At 35.1% G+C, this 19,211-nt stretch overlaps 1 protein-coding gene across 1 annotated transcript in view; it reads left to right on the forward strand.

Moving 5' to 3' along the window:
• LOC150082073 (glutamate receptor 1-like) overlaps positions 1–19,211 on the forward strand; it is a 60,831-nt gene that overhangs the window by 12,664 nt on the left and 28,956 nt on the right. The window contains exons 2-6 of the mRNA XM_090380421.1: positions 3,466–3,620; positions 11,842–12,090; positions 15,823–16,073; positions 16,655–16,819; positions 18,387–18,584. Of these exons, the coding sequence (XP_090236547.1) occupies positions 11,877–12,090; positions 15,823–16,073; positions 16,655–16,819; positions 18,387–18,584 (828 nt within the window). The 5' untranslated portion in view covers positions 3,466–3,620; positions 11,842–11,876. The remainder of the gene's footprint in view (positions 1–3,465; positions 3,621–11,841; positions 12,091–15,822; positions 16,074–16,654; positions 16,820–18,386; positions 18,585–19,211) is intronic.

Below are 19,211 nucleotides of genomic sequence, written 5' to 3' on the forward strand. Positions count from 1 at the left end.
CCTCATCGGGGGTCCCACTAGCGGCCCAATGGCTAAATGGTTAGAAGAACAACATAACATGACACTACACAATGCTAACACACACACATTACACTTTTTAAACCTCTGACCTTCACAGAGTTCTGTGCTACACAAACAGAGTACACAACGCGGAGATGGGGGGAACCCCTGGGGCCGTTAGACATCGAACACTTTACTTTATTCGAGCTGTGACGAGTAACATTTCTGTGTTTCTCCTGCACAGTTTTCATGTCAAGATAGGAATATTCAATAAAGGATTCAATAATGATAATTGATGTTTCTTATAATCTATGTTTCGATAATCGACGTTATTAATATTTTGAAATATGATGTGTTATGGGGGTGTTTCTCAACCTTGGTCATGATCCCAAACTTGGATCGCCGACATTCGTAATGGATCTTATGAAATTTATAAGAAATTTAAAAAAATAAATAAAGAAAGAAAAATGAACATAATAAATAATAATAAAAAAATGAAACAATTAAAAACATTATATGATAAATTAAATCAATGTGTTACTAAAGTCATAAAAGCAGTATTTTTGGCATCTACAAATATGTCTGTAGCAAATAAAAAAACTTATTATTATTATTATTATTATTATTATTATTAGCTATATGGTGCAAGGAAGCCTGAGGCTTATGCTGCATGAGCCAAAAAAAAAAAAAATCTGAATTACCCTGAGAGAGAGAGAGAGAGAGAGAGAGAGAGAGAGAGAGTCAGAAGTAGAAGGGAATCACCAAGAAAGAGAAGAATGATGATATCCTATCCAGCTCAGGACCCTGGGTGTGCCAAGCCCATACTCACCATATTGACAGTAAATATTTTAGAATGTCAATATTTCTGTATTGTTACATAAGATCTTATTGGATAGAGAATATGGATGAAATATGAATATGGATCACGTTCCTAAAAAGGTTGAGAAAAGATGAGTCCACACATTCTCATAAATAAATTAAAATACACTGTATGTAATGGTGGAAACTGGAAACATAACTCGCCCTATATCTACTTTTTGGCCCTTGATATTGGTGATATATGTTGATAAAATAACTGGAGCATGTACAGTATAATAAGAAGATTTTAAACTTCCGGCAGCTGCAGCGAAACAGCTGTGCTTTATCATAAGTGAGGCTCTCTTAAGTCCTTTATTCTACTCTTATTTCAGGCCCACCATGCTCTATAATTTAAGTTCATAGTTTATATTGTGAACTTAAATTGCAGAACAACTAATAGAAATCGTAAGAGTCGACTACAGGGGTTCAAAGGGAGGTCTTAATATATTTAGTCAGAGACTGATTCTTAATATTATTTTCATACCGGGGGCGGACTGGCTATGGCCTATAGGCCGTGGCACCTCCAACAGTTATTATTATTTTTTTTTTTTTTTTTTTCTGATTTACTCGGGGCCTCCCACTGATGAGGGCTGTAGTGAAATACTCGTAGCTGTCAAAAAAGTAGGAAGTCTTTCAGGTTTTCTAGACTGGCTGAAGGATTCATGTTTATGTCAGTTAAAGCGCATGGTTACTGAGGTTAATATAAGCAGCAGGTCCGACGGGAGATGGAAGAAGGTCGGGATGAACAGTACCAGGGCCCGCAATTCTTCACGGACGCCAGCAGAGACTTTAATATTACACTCTTTAAGTAATTAACTTCATTCTTAATAATCGGCAAAAAACTACAAACTTAAAATAATAAAAAATGCTTTATTTTATTATTTTTTATCCTATTGATTTATTATATGTTAGAAGTGACTTGTTGCTTTTTAACCTTGCACACGCGCAAACACGTATACAAAGACAAGGGGAGGGGCATCATGCACTTTGCATTGGGACTCTCGTTAGCTCTCGAATTCTTGGGTAATCAGGGCAGTGCTAACGTGGAAGCCGAGGAAAGCAGGTGCCATTTATTCAGAGTAGCATATTTCTTTTTTATTTTTTTATGAAACCCCCAAGCACGAGGGGTATTAGAAGCTATAGTACTTAGTACCGTTCATGGGCTGAAGGTTGAGAAGATACTTGTTGACATTAGACTTGAATTTCTAGTTTGTAATTTTCAGGATGGTTGAAGAAAGGTCGTCCCAGAAAACGGAAGTTGAATGAATAAATTAAGAAAAGTTGGTTCTGTGAGTTTGAAGTTGGACAGTAAAATGATGCTGATTGGTTGTGGCACGTGTTCAGACTGTTTTGGAAGAGAGAGTGGGGATTATAGAAGCCAATTCAGAAGAACAATGTCCATGGAAGTATCTACAGAAAAGGCATGCAAACAGTGACGTGCCAGGCTATTTTGCGCCCTAGGCAAGGCTAACTACTTGCACCCCCCGAAAAAAAATTGGCAACTGCAATTTTCAAAAACAGATGTCTTGTAGAAAAAATGAAAAGCACAAAACTTGAAACTGCTAAGTTTATTTTAAATTGCAAGAATAAGTAGTACAACAATCTTTGATTATTTTTCTCAAATACAAAAGAAAATGTTTTAGCACACAAATCATTTTGAATAATCTTGTGAATTGTGATATTAAAATTTAAGTCTCTTAAAAGTTTCAGGCACATCAAAATCTCACTTTGCGTGACTTTTCCTTTGCAAATTTTGTCACCAATTCTTGACGTAACGTATTATTATTATTAGTCATGTGGTACAAGGAAGTCGGAGGCTTATGCTGTACCAGACAAAAAAAAAAAAAAAACTTTGAGTTACCCTGTAAAAAAAAAAGTAAAGTGCAGCCATTATCAACCCACTGCAGGATGGAAGCCTCCTCAACAATTCATGTTGAGGGAAATGGACCATAATCTACCACGCTAGTCAGCAGATCAACCAACAAGCAGGCAGGGGCTTGAACCCCAGTCTACTCAAAGAGCATGTGCGACTGCACTCCCACTCGGCTACGGAGGCTGTATCCAGCTGTAACCAACACATGTCACCAACTAAGAAGAATAAGAGATTTTTTTCTTAGGCAAAAATATCACTAAATTTCAAAAAGAAAAATAGAACAACATATAAATAGGATAAATAAAAAAAACAGAGTATAGAAATTTTATATAAGACCTTATAATTAATAGCACTGTTGTGGTATTTATCTTAAAATAAAAAAAATATAAATTGTCAGTTGCATTTTTTACATGGGTTAAAAAAATAATCTGTATAAACCCTACCCCTCTGAGATCTGTGCCCTAGGAAGATACCTAGTTGGCCTAATGATAGCACCGGCCCTGCACGCAGCTCTCTGTTTACATCCAAACGCTTAAAGGTTTAAAAAAAAAAAAAAAAAAAAAAGGAGATAGATTCACTGCGTGTGAGGCTAAGTCGGCTATCGACATAGCGAACAATAATTAAAATTACATAATTTTAATTTTTGGTTTTATAAAATAAAGGCTGCGAAATTATTCAGAAAATTCATTAAATACAGATTCTCTTTAACCTATTTAATATTTTATTTCGATTAGGCGTAATAACTTTTCCTGGAGAAGAAGCTGCGTCTACAGCTATCAAGTTAGCCTTCTGCATTTTGAAGTAAATATTACAGGTCATTCTCAGTTTTCGGTACAGCTGATAGAAGAGAAACTACGTACTAATGATTTAGTGGAACTACATCATGCAGGTAATGTTGTTATTGCGATTTGTGTACTCTTACCTTAATAAACGTTTGAGAGTCGAATAAATCATACAGTTTTATTTCTATTCAAGACGGGAAGGTGCGATATTTGGGTATGAGATCTATATGATATGATTATATACAAAGGGTACTAGGAAAGTTTTGCAATACAGCTTTGTTTATTTAATTTTTTCAAAGTAATTTCCTCTACATTCAATACACCTCTCCATCCTCCGAAACAATCTTTAAACCAGTTCTGCCAAGTTTCACTAGGGAGTAAAGCACACTCGTTGTCCCAAGTCCGTAGAAGGTCCTCATCACTGGAAAACCGCCTCCCTTTTAGCTTCATTTTCAAATGCGGGAACAGTGCAAAGTCGCAGGGAGCAAGGGCTGGACTGTAGGGAGGGTGCTCGAGAAGTTTCAGTCCTGTCGTGGTCAAATATTCGGTGCAGGCTTTGGCGCGGTGAGCTTTAGCGTTATCGTGTGGCGGTACCAGTGTCATTCATTCTTGACTTTAAGCCGCAGGTTCTTCATAGATCCAATGACTTTAGGCAGGCATTGTTCAGTATACCACTTAGCTGTGACTGTCTTCTGCGTGTCCCAAAACGACACGTTCCACAATTCCACCCGATTTGAAAAATACAGCTATCATTTTATTCTTTACAGATCGGATTTTCTGACAATTACCAGTGTGTCGTCATCATCAAAGACCCAAACGTTGTTTTGAGCCTTGGTCGGCAGATCGTAATAGTACAGCCAAGTCTCGTCACCTGTCACGATGTTTGTTCACATACCGAGATTGTCCCTTATCAAACTTTTTTAACATCTCCCGGCACCAAGTCACACGTCATGTCATCTGCTCTTCAGTCAGTTGATGCGGCACCCAGAGAGAACAAAGTTTCTTCACGTGCAAATGATCTTGCAGAATCGAACGAATTGCTGGTGCATTTAGGCCCAAAGTATCCTCTATCTGTTGGTAGGTCACTCGCCTGTTTTCGTCAAGCATTTTCCTCACAGCAGTAACGTTTTCCTCCGTAACTGATGTTCGTGGCCTTCCCGGCCTCTCAGAATCCTCCAGAGTGAAATTTCCCCTTTGGAATTCTCTATGCCACCTGAATATCGTTGTACGATGTGGACAATCATCATCTAGTGCAAGAGTCATTTCTTCTAAGCACTGGTCTATGGTTAAACCACGCACGAAATTATACTGCAAAACTGTCCTTATCTCATTTCGTGACCACGATGCCATCGCAAGCACTTTACACTCTCACTACTAATGAATAACTGAGCCCATCGACTTGGCGCGGCGGCTACTATGCACGTATGAACATGTCTCAACATGCAGCAACAAGCAGCTTCCTGTGATTCATTGTTGCGTCATATTGCAAAACTTTCCTAGTACCCTTTGTATTTAGCTAATCTGCCATTGGTCAGTCTCAATTACTCGTTTGTTGAGAATGGTTATTCAGAATGGAGATTATTCAAAATTGAGAATGGTCATTGAGAACTGGCCAATACGTTTAGAATTGGGATCTACAAATTGAAGTCTAGGTCTCTGGGAGAAGAAAGCCACTTACTCCAGCAGTAGCTATTGGAGCACTGGCCCAGTACTCCAATAGCTACTGGAGAATAACACCCAGTGCCACTGCGTGTTATTCTAAGAAGTTTCAGGAAACATCTGGACGAACTTGACAGACACAAAAACGTGATACCACAGGGAATATGGCACATTTTACAACGATACCTCGCTTACTTTTAGATTCTTAGTTAGAAAACAAAGCGATCGACCAAAAATTCCAATCGCAACATCGAGTGGACTGCGATTACCATATATAAATAATAATATATTTATTTTTTTATAAACGGCCGAAGTCAGAATGGGTTACATTGACTGCTTACATACCGAATATTATGAGCAGCTGGATTTTCTCCTCAGCAGTCCAATGTAGGCCATGCATGTTTTGTGACAGCGTTATTCAAACCGGCAACCTCCTTACTTGTGGAACATGCGCTGAACCGTCCTCTCGGTAGCACAGTGGTTATAATCACTATCCGGAACTTTTATGTTTTGTTATTTTTAAAGTTAAACTTCTTTAAGCGCGCCCCAGGCAGTTTTCACATGGGAGAAACTTGCGCCCGTGGATTTACAAAAATCCCCACGACAATGTGACACGAATTGACGTGCAGGGACGCATGGCGCAATGAGTACCCCTACAGCGCGTCCGTGGTGTAACTCGCACTCGTGTCGCGTTTACGTTTTAAATCGTAATATCTCACCTAGCAATCCGATTATAAAAATTTAAAAAACAAAATATTTTTTTCGTCATTCTCTACCGCATTTCATAAAAAATTTCGACGGGAAAAAATTTATAATTCAACATGCCGAAGACTAATAGTGCGCGTTGTAAGGGTTATATGTGCACTGCGACCACTGAAGCTACCTTCATTGAGTACAAAGGAGAGATCTGTAAAAACTTTGTAATAAACTTGTAAAACAAGTGTAAAATATTAAACCACTGTAACATTGAAATAATAAACGTTTCAAAAGGGCTCACATCTAGTGAGTATGGGCTTGGCACACCCAGGGTCCTGAGCTGGATATCATCATTCTTCTCTTTCTTGGTGATTCCCTTCTTTTTTTCTCTCTCTCTCTCTCTCTCAGGGTAATTTAGAAATTTTTTTTTGGCTGGTGCAGCATAAGCCTCAGTTTTCTTTGCACCATATGGCTAATAATAATAATAAACGATTCTCAAGAAGTTTCCCTTAACTTCTGCTATGCATGCTCAGCACATATAATTCTTCACAATTTTTTTTACGCCATGGATATGAATTTTTTTTCGGTCAGTTGTTAATCATTGTTAGTCTCTCAGGCAAGGCTGACTAACTCGCTTTTTTCTCTTCGGAAACTCGGGTATTTTTGTCGAGTAAAACAGGGAAACCAGCCAGGAACTCATGTAATTTAAACACAATAGACCTAATGGATAAAGTTGTTTTTGGGTATGACTCCCCCCCCTCCTCCAGTGGATACAGTAACTTTGGCATAACAAATGGTTGTTATGCTTTTGTTTGTGTATATTTTAATTACACTTGTATAGTGAGAATATATATATATATATATATATATAGGCCTGACGTAGCCAAGTTTTTTTTGTTTTGTTTGTTTTATTTGGTTTTTAGGAGCACTAGAAACTAAGGCCATATTGCTCCGGGATATGTGGTGGTCATTCTCTGACCTTTCCACATCATCCGTATTTGGTGGTGATGGGCTCGAACCCCAGTCTAATCAAGAAGCGTGTGCTACGCACTGCTGCTCCTTCCCACCTGGCTACGGAGGCACCACGTAGCCGAGTGGTCAGGAGCGAGAGTGCATAGCACCCGTTCTTTGAGTGAACCGGGGTTCAAGCCCGTGACTACTAAATACGATAAATGTTTGTATCGACGATTTATTGTAAACTCTACTGACTTGGTTGTCATACCGCAGTATAAACAGAAAATTTAATTTAATTTATATGTATATATATATATATATGTATATTAAAAAAGCAGAAAATGAGCAAACAAACAAATAAATAATAATGAAGTCAGAAGTGGAAATGGAAGATGCATGGTAGAAATATATGTTGAAAAATTTTTTTAGAAAAATATTAAGTATAGGAAAAATATAGCCGAAATTTTAAGGCAAATAATGAATTTAGACGCTCAGAGGAGAGAATGCCGAGACAAAAAAAAAAAATTAAATATCACTAAAATGACACAATAAACCAACCACAAAAGAAAAAATATATAAGAATAAGACAAACAATATATATATATATATACATATACATATACTCGCTAAGCATAATTCTTCATAATATAAAGAAGAGTAAAAATAAAGCAGTAAAGAAGACTGTGAAGATAAGTAGCTGCATATGCAATATCCAACATGTTGCATATTATATATATTAAGTAATGCAAAAGCAATAAGGAAAAAAGAACAAAGAAACTAATAAACAAGAACAGAAGTGGTGAAGAAAAGAAAGGAGATTGGAAGGAATATGTATCCAAAAATTTTGAAAATATTAAATATAAGGCAAATATATCCAAAGTTATAAGCCAATAAATTAAATTTAGACCGGCGTCGCCTAAGAGCGCTGAGACCAAAAAGGGGTGAAATATCACAAATATGACAAAAAAACCACAAAAGAAAAAATAGATATAAATATAACTAACCCAGGGTCTCACATCTAGTGAGTATGGGCTTGGCACACCCACGGTTCTGAGCTGGATATCATCATTCTCTTCCTTCTACTTCTGATCTGACTCTCTCTTTCTCCCCCCCCCCCCTCAGGGTAACTCAGAATTTTTTATTTTTTTCGCTGGTGCAGCAAAAGCCTCAGGCTTCCTTGCACCATATGGTTAATAATAATAATAATGAAACAAAATTTATAAGGTGCCTCTGTAGCCAGGTGAGCAGGAGCGGCAGTGCGTAGCACACGCTTCTTCTTGATTAGACCAGGGTTCGAGCCCGTGACCACCAAATACGGAGGATGCGGAAAGGTCAGGGAATGACCACGCATATCCCCGGAGCAAAATGGCCTTAGTTGCTAATGCTCCTAAATAACAACAACATAACAAAATTTATAGGAGGCCCTAATGCAATAATTGACAAAATAGTGAAGCTAGTCACTGGTCAGTTACTGCAGTAGAGCCTCCGTATCTCTATTGATTTGGTGGGCTGGCATTTGAGTGAATGTCTGTCATTGTTTGTTGCAGTAATATGCATTTACATTTGAAATGCAGTTAATTTATTTATTCAATTGGTTAGAATAAGTTTTACATCAATTATAGAGTACATAGGTGGAAGCCTAGGAGCCACCATCGACATGAATATACATATATACATATATTCAATTGATTGCTGGTTACAATTGCCCCTTGTACAGCATTCATAGCTGTTGTATCTAAGGGCCCTCTGACGAGATTGGTGCAATGGTCGTGTATTATTTGTTCCTACTTTATTTGTTCTTTTTCTATTTTTTTCTTTTGTGGTTGGTTTATTGTCATATTTGTGATATTTCACCCCTTTTTGACCTTGGCACTCTCAGATGATGTGGGTCTAATTTTATTATTTATTGGGTTATAACTTTTGCTATATTTTCCTTATATTTAATATTTTCAAAATTTTTAGATACATATTCCTTCCACTCTTCTATCTTTTCTTTTCTACTTCTGCCCTCGTTTATTAGTTTCTTCACTCTTTTTCCACATTTTTTTCCTTATTGTCCGTATATTACTTATTATATATATATATATATATATATATTATTATTATTTTTTTCTTTTTTACCAACGTTCTTTATGTTATTATTATTTAAAAGTATGGCATTTTTGAATGTGACCCAAGCCATATGTGTCAAATGTAGTTAAAGACACAGAATGACTAAATTTATAATTTAAAAAAATAATCATTTTAAAAATATGCCTACAATTGTTATTATACAAACGAATCATCATGAAATGCCTTTTATATAGTCTGAAACCTTTGAATACTAATTTTGTAAATGTTTTATTTTATAATTTAATTAATATTAAAATATAATTGTATTTTAGTATATCTAAATGATTAAATCAATTAAATTTAATTTAATTTATTTAATTCTTAAATAATTATTTAATTAAATAAAAATAATGAAAAGCAAAGGCATATTTCCAATATTTGTCCATAGGTACTAAAAAATTTTATTCACTTTGGAAGAAGTGAATGGCAAGGGAGAAGTTCAGTTAGTTTGCATGTAGGAAAATATTCTTGAAATTTGGTCTTGCCCTTCTTCTAAATTACCAGCTTAGTACATTTCCCAGTTTATTTTGAATAGTAATAGACAGAACAGGAAAATGTCACACTAAGGCCACCCAATATATGCATTCATCTGCCCAAGTGTATTGTGTTCGTCAATTGCATGTGTTCTCTTGTTGATATGCCTGGTTGCTGTATGAAAAACCCAAGTTTATGGTGGGAGGATCTTGCTATCTACACCTGAGACCAACTAACCCAGCCACGGAGTGAAAAAAAGCCCATTAAAGTTCCTCAAATCATTGATAGGATTTGAACCCAGGCCTTTTCCTCCCAGTATGGGAAGAATGGTAATGATTCCACTGTGTTACTTGTGCAACGAGTTACTTGCATCATATTTCAAAAAATAATCTAATTAATGCAGCAAAACTTGGGCCAAAAATTGTTGCAGTCTTTGCTAAATTACAGGCCTCAAGATAACTGTTTTATATATCTGGTTAGAATTCAGACCTGTTGCAAGGCTCCCTATCTCTGATCACTTATGTGTGTGTAGATCAGTGATTCTCAAACTTTAGTGACACAAGGACTTGTCTCCTCCCAGCTTGAGAAATTTTTCACAGACCCTCCAGCTTAAAAAAAATTGCTCCTCTGCTGTAAATTCTTTGTTTTTAAATATTTATAAGAAATTTTATTCATTATTCATGGATTCTCTAGGGCAGGGATCAGTAACCCACGGCTCGCAAGCCACGTGCAGCTCTTTGAGCATGTAACTACGGCTCTTTAACTTTTAGCCCACATGAAGTACAATTTGAAATTGAGTTTGAGGACTTAAAAATCAAGGGCATGTGGAGTGCAAGACTAAAATGCCTAAAAACCTGAATTGAGGATTTGGAAAGGCAAAAGGCTGCCCTTGCAATTCTGAATAAATGGATGGCGATAGATGAGTTGAAAAAGCAGGACCAAATTGTGTTCGATCTGTGGAGTGGTTACCAGATGTGTATATAAATTTGAAAATATTTCCGTTTGGACTTCTCTCAGTTTTTGGTTCAACAAATTTCTGCAGGCAAATATTTTTAAACATGAACTATATTAAAAATAAATCAAGAAACCATCTGAACAATGCGAGTCTCTCAGCATGCCTAAAGATGAAAATTACAGCATACTCGCCCAATGTTGAGAGACTGGCTCAAAAAGTTCAGCAGCAAAAGTCACATTAATTCGTACCTAATTGGATGTTTGTTACATTTTTTTCAGTATTCATAAATAATATTTCAAAATACAGTATATATATTTTTAATAAAACACCTTCCCATCCTATTACATTTCTTAAAAAACTCCCCTCCTCCCAGCTTGAGTTGAGATGTGGCTCTTCGGATTCTCTCTCTTTTTTAATTAGATCAAAAATGGCTCTTACACAAAAAAGGTTGCCAACCCCTTCTCTAGAGTACCGCTATTTCCACAGACCACAATTTGGGAAATGCTGATATAGATGAAGAGGAATGTGGGACAATGTATTATTATCTCTACATTTACTCCTTGCAACTCCAACAGGGAATTCGGCCACTTTTACGTTTGTGGTCTGATAAACTGAATATGTTAAATATTTCATTATTATTATTATTATTGCTCTTATATTATTTCCCCCTGATTGGGGGTTCCACCTTGTGACGAGTATTGCTACCAAGTACACAAGGTGGTTGTTGTTATGTCTGGTGTTACTGTTGGTCAAGGAACTCTCTGACTATCCTACAGTGTTCGGGATTGCGACTTTCTGGAGTTCCTTGTAGATGTTCGCTGGGAGGTCTATTGCTGCTAGGCTGTTATGTAGGTTCTTTGGCACCATACCTGTGGTTGACACAATGATTGGGATGGTTGTTACTTGTTGCATATGCCACATCTCTTTGATCTTCTGTCTTAGGTTTGTGTACTTCTTTGATTTTTTCCCCATGGGTTTTCTGCAGGTTGCCAGTGTTGGGTACCGCTATGTCAATCAGATAGGTAGCCTTTTCCTTCTTGTCCACAAGGATTATGTCTGGTCTGTTGTGTGGGATTGTCCTATCCATTATTATGGCACGGTCCCAGTACAGCTTGTGGGTTGGGGTCTCTAGTACTGCCTGGGGTTCATACTTGTAGTACGGTACACTTTCTTCGATCAACTGGTATTTCCTTGCTAGCTTCTGATATATTATGCTGGCTACCTGGTCATGTCTATGAATGTACTCAGTCTGAGTGATCACCTTGCATCCCGCGGTGATGTGTTGGATCGTTTCTGAGGCCAGGTGGCATCGTCAACATATGTCATCGGACACTCCAGGCTCCTTGGCGATGTATTTTCTATAGTTACTGGTGTTGATTACCTGGATTATTATTATTAATATTATTATTATTATTTGTGAGATTAAATTTGAGCTGTATATTTGTTATTATATTTGTATATTATATTTTCTCCACTAGTGTGCAAGTTAGTGAACAAGGAAGTTATTTTAATAATGGCTTCTACAGATTCTGTCACGTATCCTACCTTGGCATCATTCTCCAATGAATTTAATCTGCCACTTATTAGTCCAGTATTTCCATTAGTAAATTATGAAATGGCTGCTATGTTTGGTATAAGCGTTGCTCCACCCATGACTCTTCCAGTGATAGATTTGATGCGATCTCATCATTGGGATTCCCTTACTTATATATATAATTCAGGAGATGGTAAGTACTTGGTTGATTTTGGAAATTTCAGCTACACTGGAAAATATATTTTTGTATTTTTTAATTATCACCTGCTTAAAGTCTCCTTAATTTTATTAGTTCAGTAACAGAAATGCTTTAATTTATCAAATATTTTTTAAATCAAAATATCAAATGGATGAACAAGAATTTTTTCAATTAATAGTATCAGACCTTGATAAAACTTGGAAAATAAGCTTCACGCATCTTGATTGCCTTTTTAAAAGCAAATAATTGTTTAGATAATATATGAATGCTTGAACTTATAGTCTTCCATTTTTGAATTGTGTATGTGTGTGTGAGAAGCTTTAACTTATAGTGTCTTCCAATTTTGAAGTGCGTGCGTGCGTGCGTGCGTGCGTGAGAGAGAGAGAGAGAGAGAGAGAGAGAGAGAGAGATTCCTCGTGGTTGATATGAAATAAGCAGAATATTGAAAAGGACTGAATTTAATTTCCATTGAAGTCTGAACAACAAACCAGCAGAATATTTTCAAAAGAGACTCAGTCAGTTGGTTTACGGTAGAGGCTTAAGGTCCCCCTCCCCCACAAAAAATGCATCTAAATACATACCTGATAATTCACTTGTTTACAGTGTATCTGGGGTTTGAGTAAAAGTATGTGGCAGTTATTTATGCATGTTTACTGATTACTAAACCAAAGTCTGTTTGTTTCTATCACGTAAAGATTTTTCACAATTCATTAGCAAAATATTACCTAGGTATTATACGCAAATGTGTACATAACTATAGTTTCTGCAATGGTCTACAAGTTTTATACCCCTATATTCGTAATCAGTATCAAATATTTGCCTCAAATACAACAGATTGTGCATGTTTAACCCATAACCACACACACACACACACACACACACACACACACACACACACACACACACACACACACACACACACACACACACACACACACACACTGCAAGGTAGCCGACCTTGACCCAGAAAGGTAGACAGCCCCCCACCCCACTCTTCTGGCCCATCTGTGATTCCCAGAAATTTATTTTCCAAGCAGAGTCTGAGAGACTTCTGTGTGTAGTTACAGGTTAAACTTGTCTGAGCATGCACTCACTTGTTTGTACAGTCCACTCAACCACAGAGCCTATATAAGTGGCACATCCCTTATGCGGTCACAGTACTCCTGTAAAAATCGTCGTGAGCTCTCATTGTGTGTTAGTTTTCTTTTAGTATGGCAACCAGAAAGTGTATAAACAGTCCCTACATATTTTGTTACATATGTGGTTGTTTTGTTCCTGTAAAATAGAGGCGAAATATTACCGATTTTGTAAAAAAATCGTATTATGCATATTTTGACATAAAACTAGGCGATCAGGATAAATTGTGGGCACTGCATAAATTATGCCATACATGTGTCGAACACCTTAGAACATGGAGTCGAGGAAAAAAGGTGTGCTTGCCATTTGCTATTCCTATGGTGTGGTGCGAGCCAGTAAGCCCTGCCGAATGTTACTTTAGTGTATGTGACATTAAAGGTTACAATTCAAAAAACAAAAAGGACATAAAATATCCAGATCTACTGTCAGCCATAAGACCAGTTCTGCATGGACCTGATCTGCCTGTAAAACCTCCACCAGAAACTTTGAAGTCCACATCTTCTTCCACCGAAGCAGAAACTAAAGAGGTTAGTGAAGAGGAATGTTATCAACCAGAAAATATTTTTTTAACGCCACAGAAATTCATGCAAGTCTAACTGAACGATTTAGTAAAGGACTTAGGTTTTCCAAAGTATGCTGCTGAAATTCTGGGATCCAGACTTCAAGCGAAGAACTTATTTGCTCCAGGTACATCAATTTCCTTGTACAGAAATCGTGAAAGGGAGTTTATACAGTATTTTTCACGAGAAGGTCCTCTCGTATATTGCAGTGATATCGCTGGTTTAATAAGTGCCTTAGGAGCTCCATCATATGTTCCTAGTGAATGGAGACTATTTATAGACTCTTCTAAGACTAGTTTAAAAGGTGTTTGTATAATGGAGATAAGTACACATCTGTGCCAGTTGCTCATTCAGTCTACTTAAAAGAAACTTATGACAATCTAAAGTTGCTTCTGAAGAAAAGTAAAAATCAAGATCACGAATGGCAACTATGTGGAGACTTAAAAGTGTTATGTATGTTGTTGGGGCAACAGGGTGGGTACACTAAAATGCCATGCTTTATTTGCGAATGGGATAGCAGAGCTAATGCACTGCATTGGACAAAGAAGCAATGGCCTCGGAGGCACAATCTTACAGCGGGTTCAAAAAATATTGTGCACGAAAGTTTGGTGAAGCCAGATAAAATACTTTTACCTCCACTGCATATCAAGTTAGGCATAATGAAGCAATTTGTTAAAGCATTGAATAAGGATGGCAACTGCTTTAAGTACCTTTGCAGTAAATTTCCCAGTTTATCTGACGCAAAACTTAAGGAGGGTATTTTCATTGGTACCCAAATTAGAAAATTGGTTTTAAACAGTCAGTTTGAAACTACTATGACTGACGTTGAAAGGGAAGCCTGGATTGCTTTTAAAAGTGTATAATGGAAAACTTTCTAGGAAATCATAAATCACAGGATTATAAGAAAATTGTTCAAAATATGCTTGAAAAGCTTCACAATTTAGGTTGCAATATGAGCATCAAAATTCACTTTTTGCATGCCCATCTTGAATTTTCCCCTGAAAATCTTGCACAGATGAGCAAAGAACAAGGGGAGAGATTCCATCAGGACATAAAGGAAATGTCCTGATGGAATTTTTATGTCCTGATAACATTTTGGTTGCAGAGGTACAAGCATGATGGCTGACTACTGCTGGTGTTTAAAAAGAGAGAAACTTGGCACTGTACATAAAAGAAAAACGATTAAACGTTCTTTTCAAACAAAGAGACGAAGGTCTGATTAATGAAAGTTTCAGAATTTTGATTAATATTTGTTAGTATTTATGTATTTTTTGATATATGAAAATGTAATCCTATCAATTTGTCATTACTAAATACAATAAAGTTATATACTTTCGTAAAAAACAATACTTTTTTATTTCTTAAATTGTGATGTATCTGGATGTGATAGAAAAAAATTTAAGTCATATTTGAAATCACAGCAACATATTTCGGCAGTAGGACCTATTGAAATTCAAACCCCAGTGAACAAACTTAAATTTGTAAACTAGCGTAATTAATACATACCTCATAATTATAAGGATATTCATGGCATGAACCTATACAAATCAGATATCATAAATTATTATCATATACAAATCTGATATCATAAATTATTATCATATACAAATCTGATATCATATCAAATATCATAAATTAAAAATTCATGCAGTAACAGAAATATACCACCGTAGGACAAATGGGGGGGGGGGTCTAAAACAAAAAGAGAAAAGTGAGAATTATATAAAAAATAAATTATATTGCACCAGGGATGATACAACTAATACTATACAATTGCTTGCTTTGTTTATCTGTTCTTAAACATATCTAATTCTTAAGATTTCTTGAAGTTTTTTTTTTTTTTTAAATGTATTACCCACTAAAATCATATTTACCAGATTTACATATTAAAAATATGGTCAATCTCCATCTGTTAATTATGCAAATGAATTTCCAGTGTATAATATAATAATAAAATAAAATGAATATTTTATTTTTATGAAATAGTACGGAATAAATTATAAAATAGCTGATTATGTTTTTATTTCAGGGGCACAAAAATTACAGACAATTCTGCAGCGGATGGCTACAGTGTTACCAATTCCAGTAAAAAAAATAGAACATATAAAAACAGCAAATGAAGCCATTTCTGTTTTGCATAGTTTGGAAGAAGAAGATCCTAATAATTCAAAGAATATCATTCTGGATACTGATTCAAAACTTTCCAGAGAAATTCTCATAAAGCATGTTCACAGTATCCATTTAGAAAAAGAAAATTATCACTTCATTTTAATGCAACCAGTAAGAGCCTTTGATTGTGTTTTTATTCTCTGAACTGTTTTGAAATTAAGTGATGGATTGTTTTAATTTAAGAGTTGTATGGTAATTGTAGTATATGGCACTAGCTTTTTATCTCTATTTACTAAACCATCATTAGTGTACAGTATTTTTTTTTTATAACGATGATTTTGGAAGTTTGTATGAAAAATGATGCTAAAGTGTTAGTCTTTATTGCTTCTCAGATTAAGGTCCTGTCTCAGGACTTTAAAACATTATATTTTGCTAATGTTTATTGTCTTTGTTATATTTATTAATTTTATTTTTCTCCCATTTCCACAAAGTCTTGTCTCAGGACTTTGTGTTGTTTTTTTTTTAATCAGTTTCATCAACATCAATTTTGACTAGAGTTATCATTTTTCCCCATTCAAATTCAGCGACAAAATTTCTTCTACATAAAGAATATGAAAACTAGATATACCATTTTGTATTTCTGGGGACAAATTTTAATAATAATAATTATTAATAAAAATAAAAAAAAATTAAAAGTATGTTTGATTATTAAAAAAAAAGAAAATTATGCAGCTTTAGATTTTATTGTACAGGTTAGTGAAGAGTTCTGGACACAACATTCAGTTGAATTAGGTGCATTGAATATTACAGGATTTCAACTCTTTGACCAGGATTCACCCGCCATGCAGCAGCTTATGACAACTTGGCTTAATCTTCAACCTGACCATTGGATTGGAGCTGGTGACAGTCATGTTCCGGTAACCAAATGTAATCTTTAAACTTTAAAACATTATATTTTGCTAATGTTTATTGTCTTTGTTATATTCATTAATTTTGTTTTTCTCCTATTTCTTTTACTTTTTGCCTTATGATTATATATAAGGCGTTATATCCATCATGATATTCATTTAGTTTGTGCTGATCTGAAATATGTGATAAGAAATATATCCTATGACTAATTGGTGTAATATTTTAAATGATTTCTACGTTTTACAAGCTGATATATTTAAATTTTTTTTTTCTTCTACGAAGTACATGTTATTATTATTATTATTAGCCATATGGTACAAGGAAGCCTGAGGCTTATGCTGCACCAGCCAAAAAAAAAAAAAATTCCCAAGTTACCCCCCCCTGTGTGTGTGAGAGAGAGAGAGAGAGAGAGAGAGAGAGAGAGAGAGAGAGAGAGAGAGAGAGAGAGAGAAGTAGAAAGGCATCACCAAGAAAAAGAAGAATGATGATATCCAGCTCAGGACCCTGGGTTTGCCAAGCCCATACTCACCAGATGTGAGCCCCCGGGGTTAATCCTTAGACTTACTGCAAATTACATTCCAAGAAAAGTGTCATAAGTTGAAACAAACATCAAGTGAAGTCAAAACCAGTATTCCTATAAAAATGTTGATGTAATAGAGAATTATGTTCCTGACCAAGAGTGTGTGTGATATGCAACTTTTTATATATATGAATACAAAGAGTATGATAGTTGGAACAAACTTCTATCTGTTGTAGTGGAGGTCAGCAACTTAAATAAGTTCAAGGAAGAACTAGATAAACATTTGGAGTGAATGGATGGGCAAAATGAGAAGGGGGATTTTTTTTTTTTTTTTTGGCTGATGCTATATGTATAAGTTTGCTTTCTTGCATCATATGCCTCTACTAATGCAAATGCTAATTTATAAAGTAATAATGTTTAGAAAGATGAAAAACGTATTTGGCTGCACCAAATACTTTATTTGTCTGTACACTGTATTTTCAGTTAAAGAAGAAAAGGGACACTTTTATCATGGCATGTGGAAGGACATTTTTGGAGAGATTTTGTTGGACTTCTTTGAGCAATCTTTTAGGGAGACTGAAGGACACGTGATATCTTTCTGAAGAATGGACACACATTTATATTATATTCCGTGTCTGAATGCGTTTGTAGCCGAATTATACAATTATTCAAAATCATATGGGAACACGAAAGCTAAATTTCAAGAAAAATGTCTAAATTCACCAGTACGAAATAATTTTTTGTAATTATTATCATTATATTTATTATAATTACTTGATTGCATAATCTAATAGTAAAAGAATTAACAAAATTTAATTACTAACATTTTGGTTGCATAAATTTTGAATTACAGAATACAGAATTTATAATTGTGTTTGTGTTTTTTTAAAAATTTTAGTATTTAATTGTATTAATTTTTTATTAAAAGTGTCTTTTTTTCAATATATAATTTATTCATTCATATATAATGAATATTGAGTAACATTTTCAGAAATTAAACTACAGTATAAATACTGATAACATTCAACTAAATCAAACAACTTTCATATTTATAGATTAATGCTATTCTCAGTTATGATGGTGCTCACCTAGTTGCAGAGGGACTTCACCATATTTTGAGAACAATGCCAAATGGTTTTCATTTTAATTACAACAACAACAATAACAAAGGGGGAAATGAATCACTCAGATGTCAAGAATCAAAATACCTCAATTTTGAGTATGGAAAATTTATTACTCAATATATAAAACAGGTATACACAATTCATATTAGCATTTCATATTTTCAGTGTGTTCTTGATAATTAATATGAATGTCAGTGGTACAGTGAATGAAATAGTTAAACATAAAGTAAAAGCCTGTTATTTTAAAGAGATCTGTATAATGTTTTGCAGATTTTGGCAATTTGAAAGTATTTGAAGTAAGAGACTTGTAAATCTAGACTGGACTAAGTGTAACTTATAACTTTAAAATGTCTTATTTTAAATGGAAAAGGAATGAAATTTTAACATTATTTACCAGTTGAATTATTAAAATAATAATTCAGCTAGTAAATAATTAATTATAGATAAATATGTTATTTATAAATCTTCTTATAATGTAAGTCACATGAAGGTGTGTTTATTATTAGTCATATAGTGCAAGGAAGCCTGAGGCTTATGCTGCACCAGCCAAAAAAAAAATTCCTGAGTTACCCTGAGAGAGAGAGAGAGAGAGAGAGAGAGAGAGAGAGAGAGAGAAGTAGAAAGGAATCAGCAAGAAAGAGAAGAATGATAATATCCAGCTCAGGACCCTGAGTGTGCCAAGCCCATACTCACCAGATGTGAGCCCCTGAGAGAATTTTGTTAATGTTTTCATTAAAAATCTCTTGTGCTATTCTC

The sequence above is a fragment of the Mastigoproctus giganteus genome, chromosome 8 (genome assembly GCF_048544385.1).
Source record: "Mastigoproctus giganteus isolate SK-2022 chromosome 8, ASM4854438v1, whole genome shotgun sequence".
NCBI lineage: Eukaryota > Metazoa > Arthropoda > Arachnida > Uropygi > Thelyphonidae > Mastigoproctus > Mastigoproctus giganteus.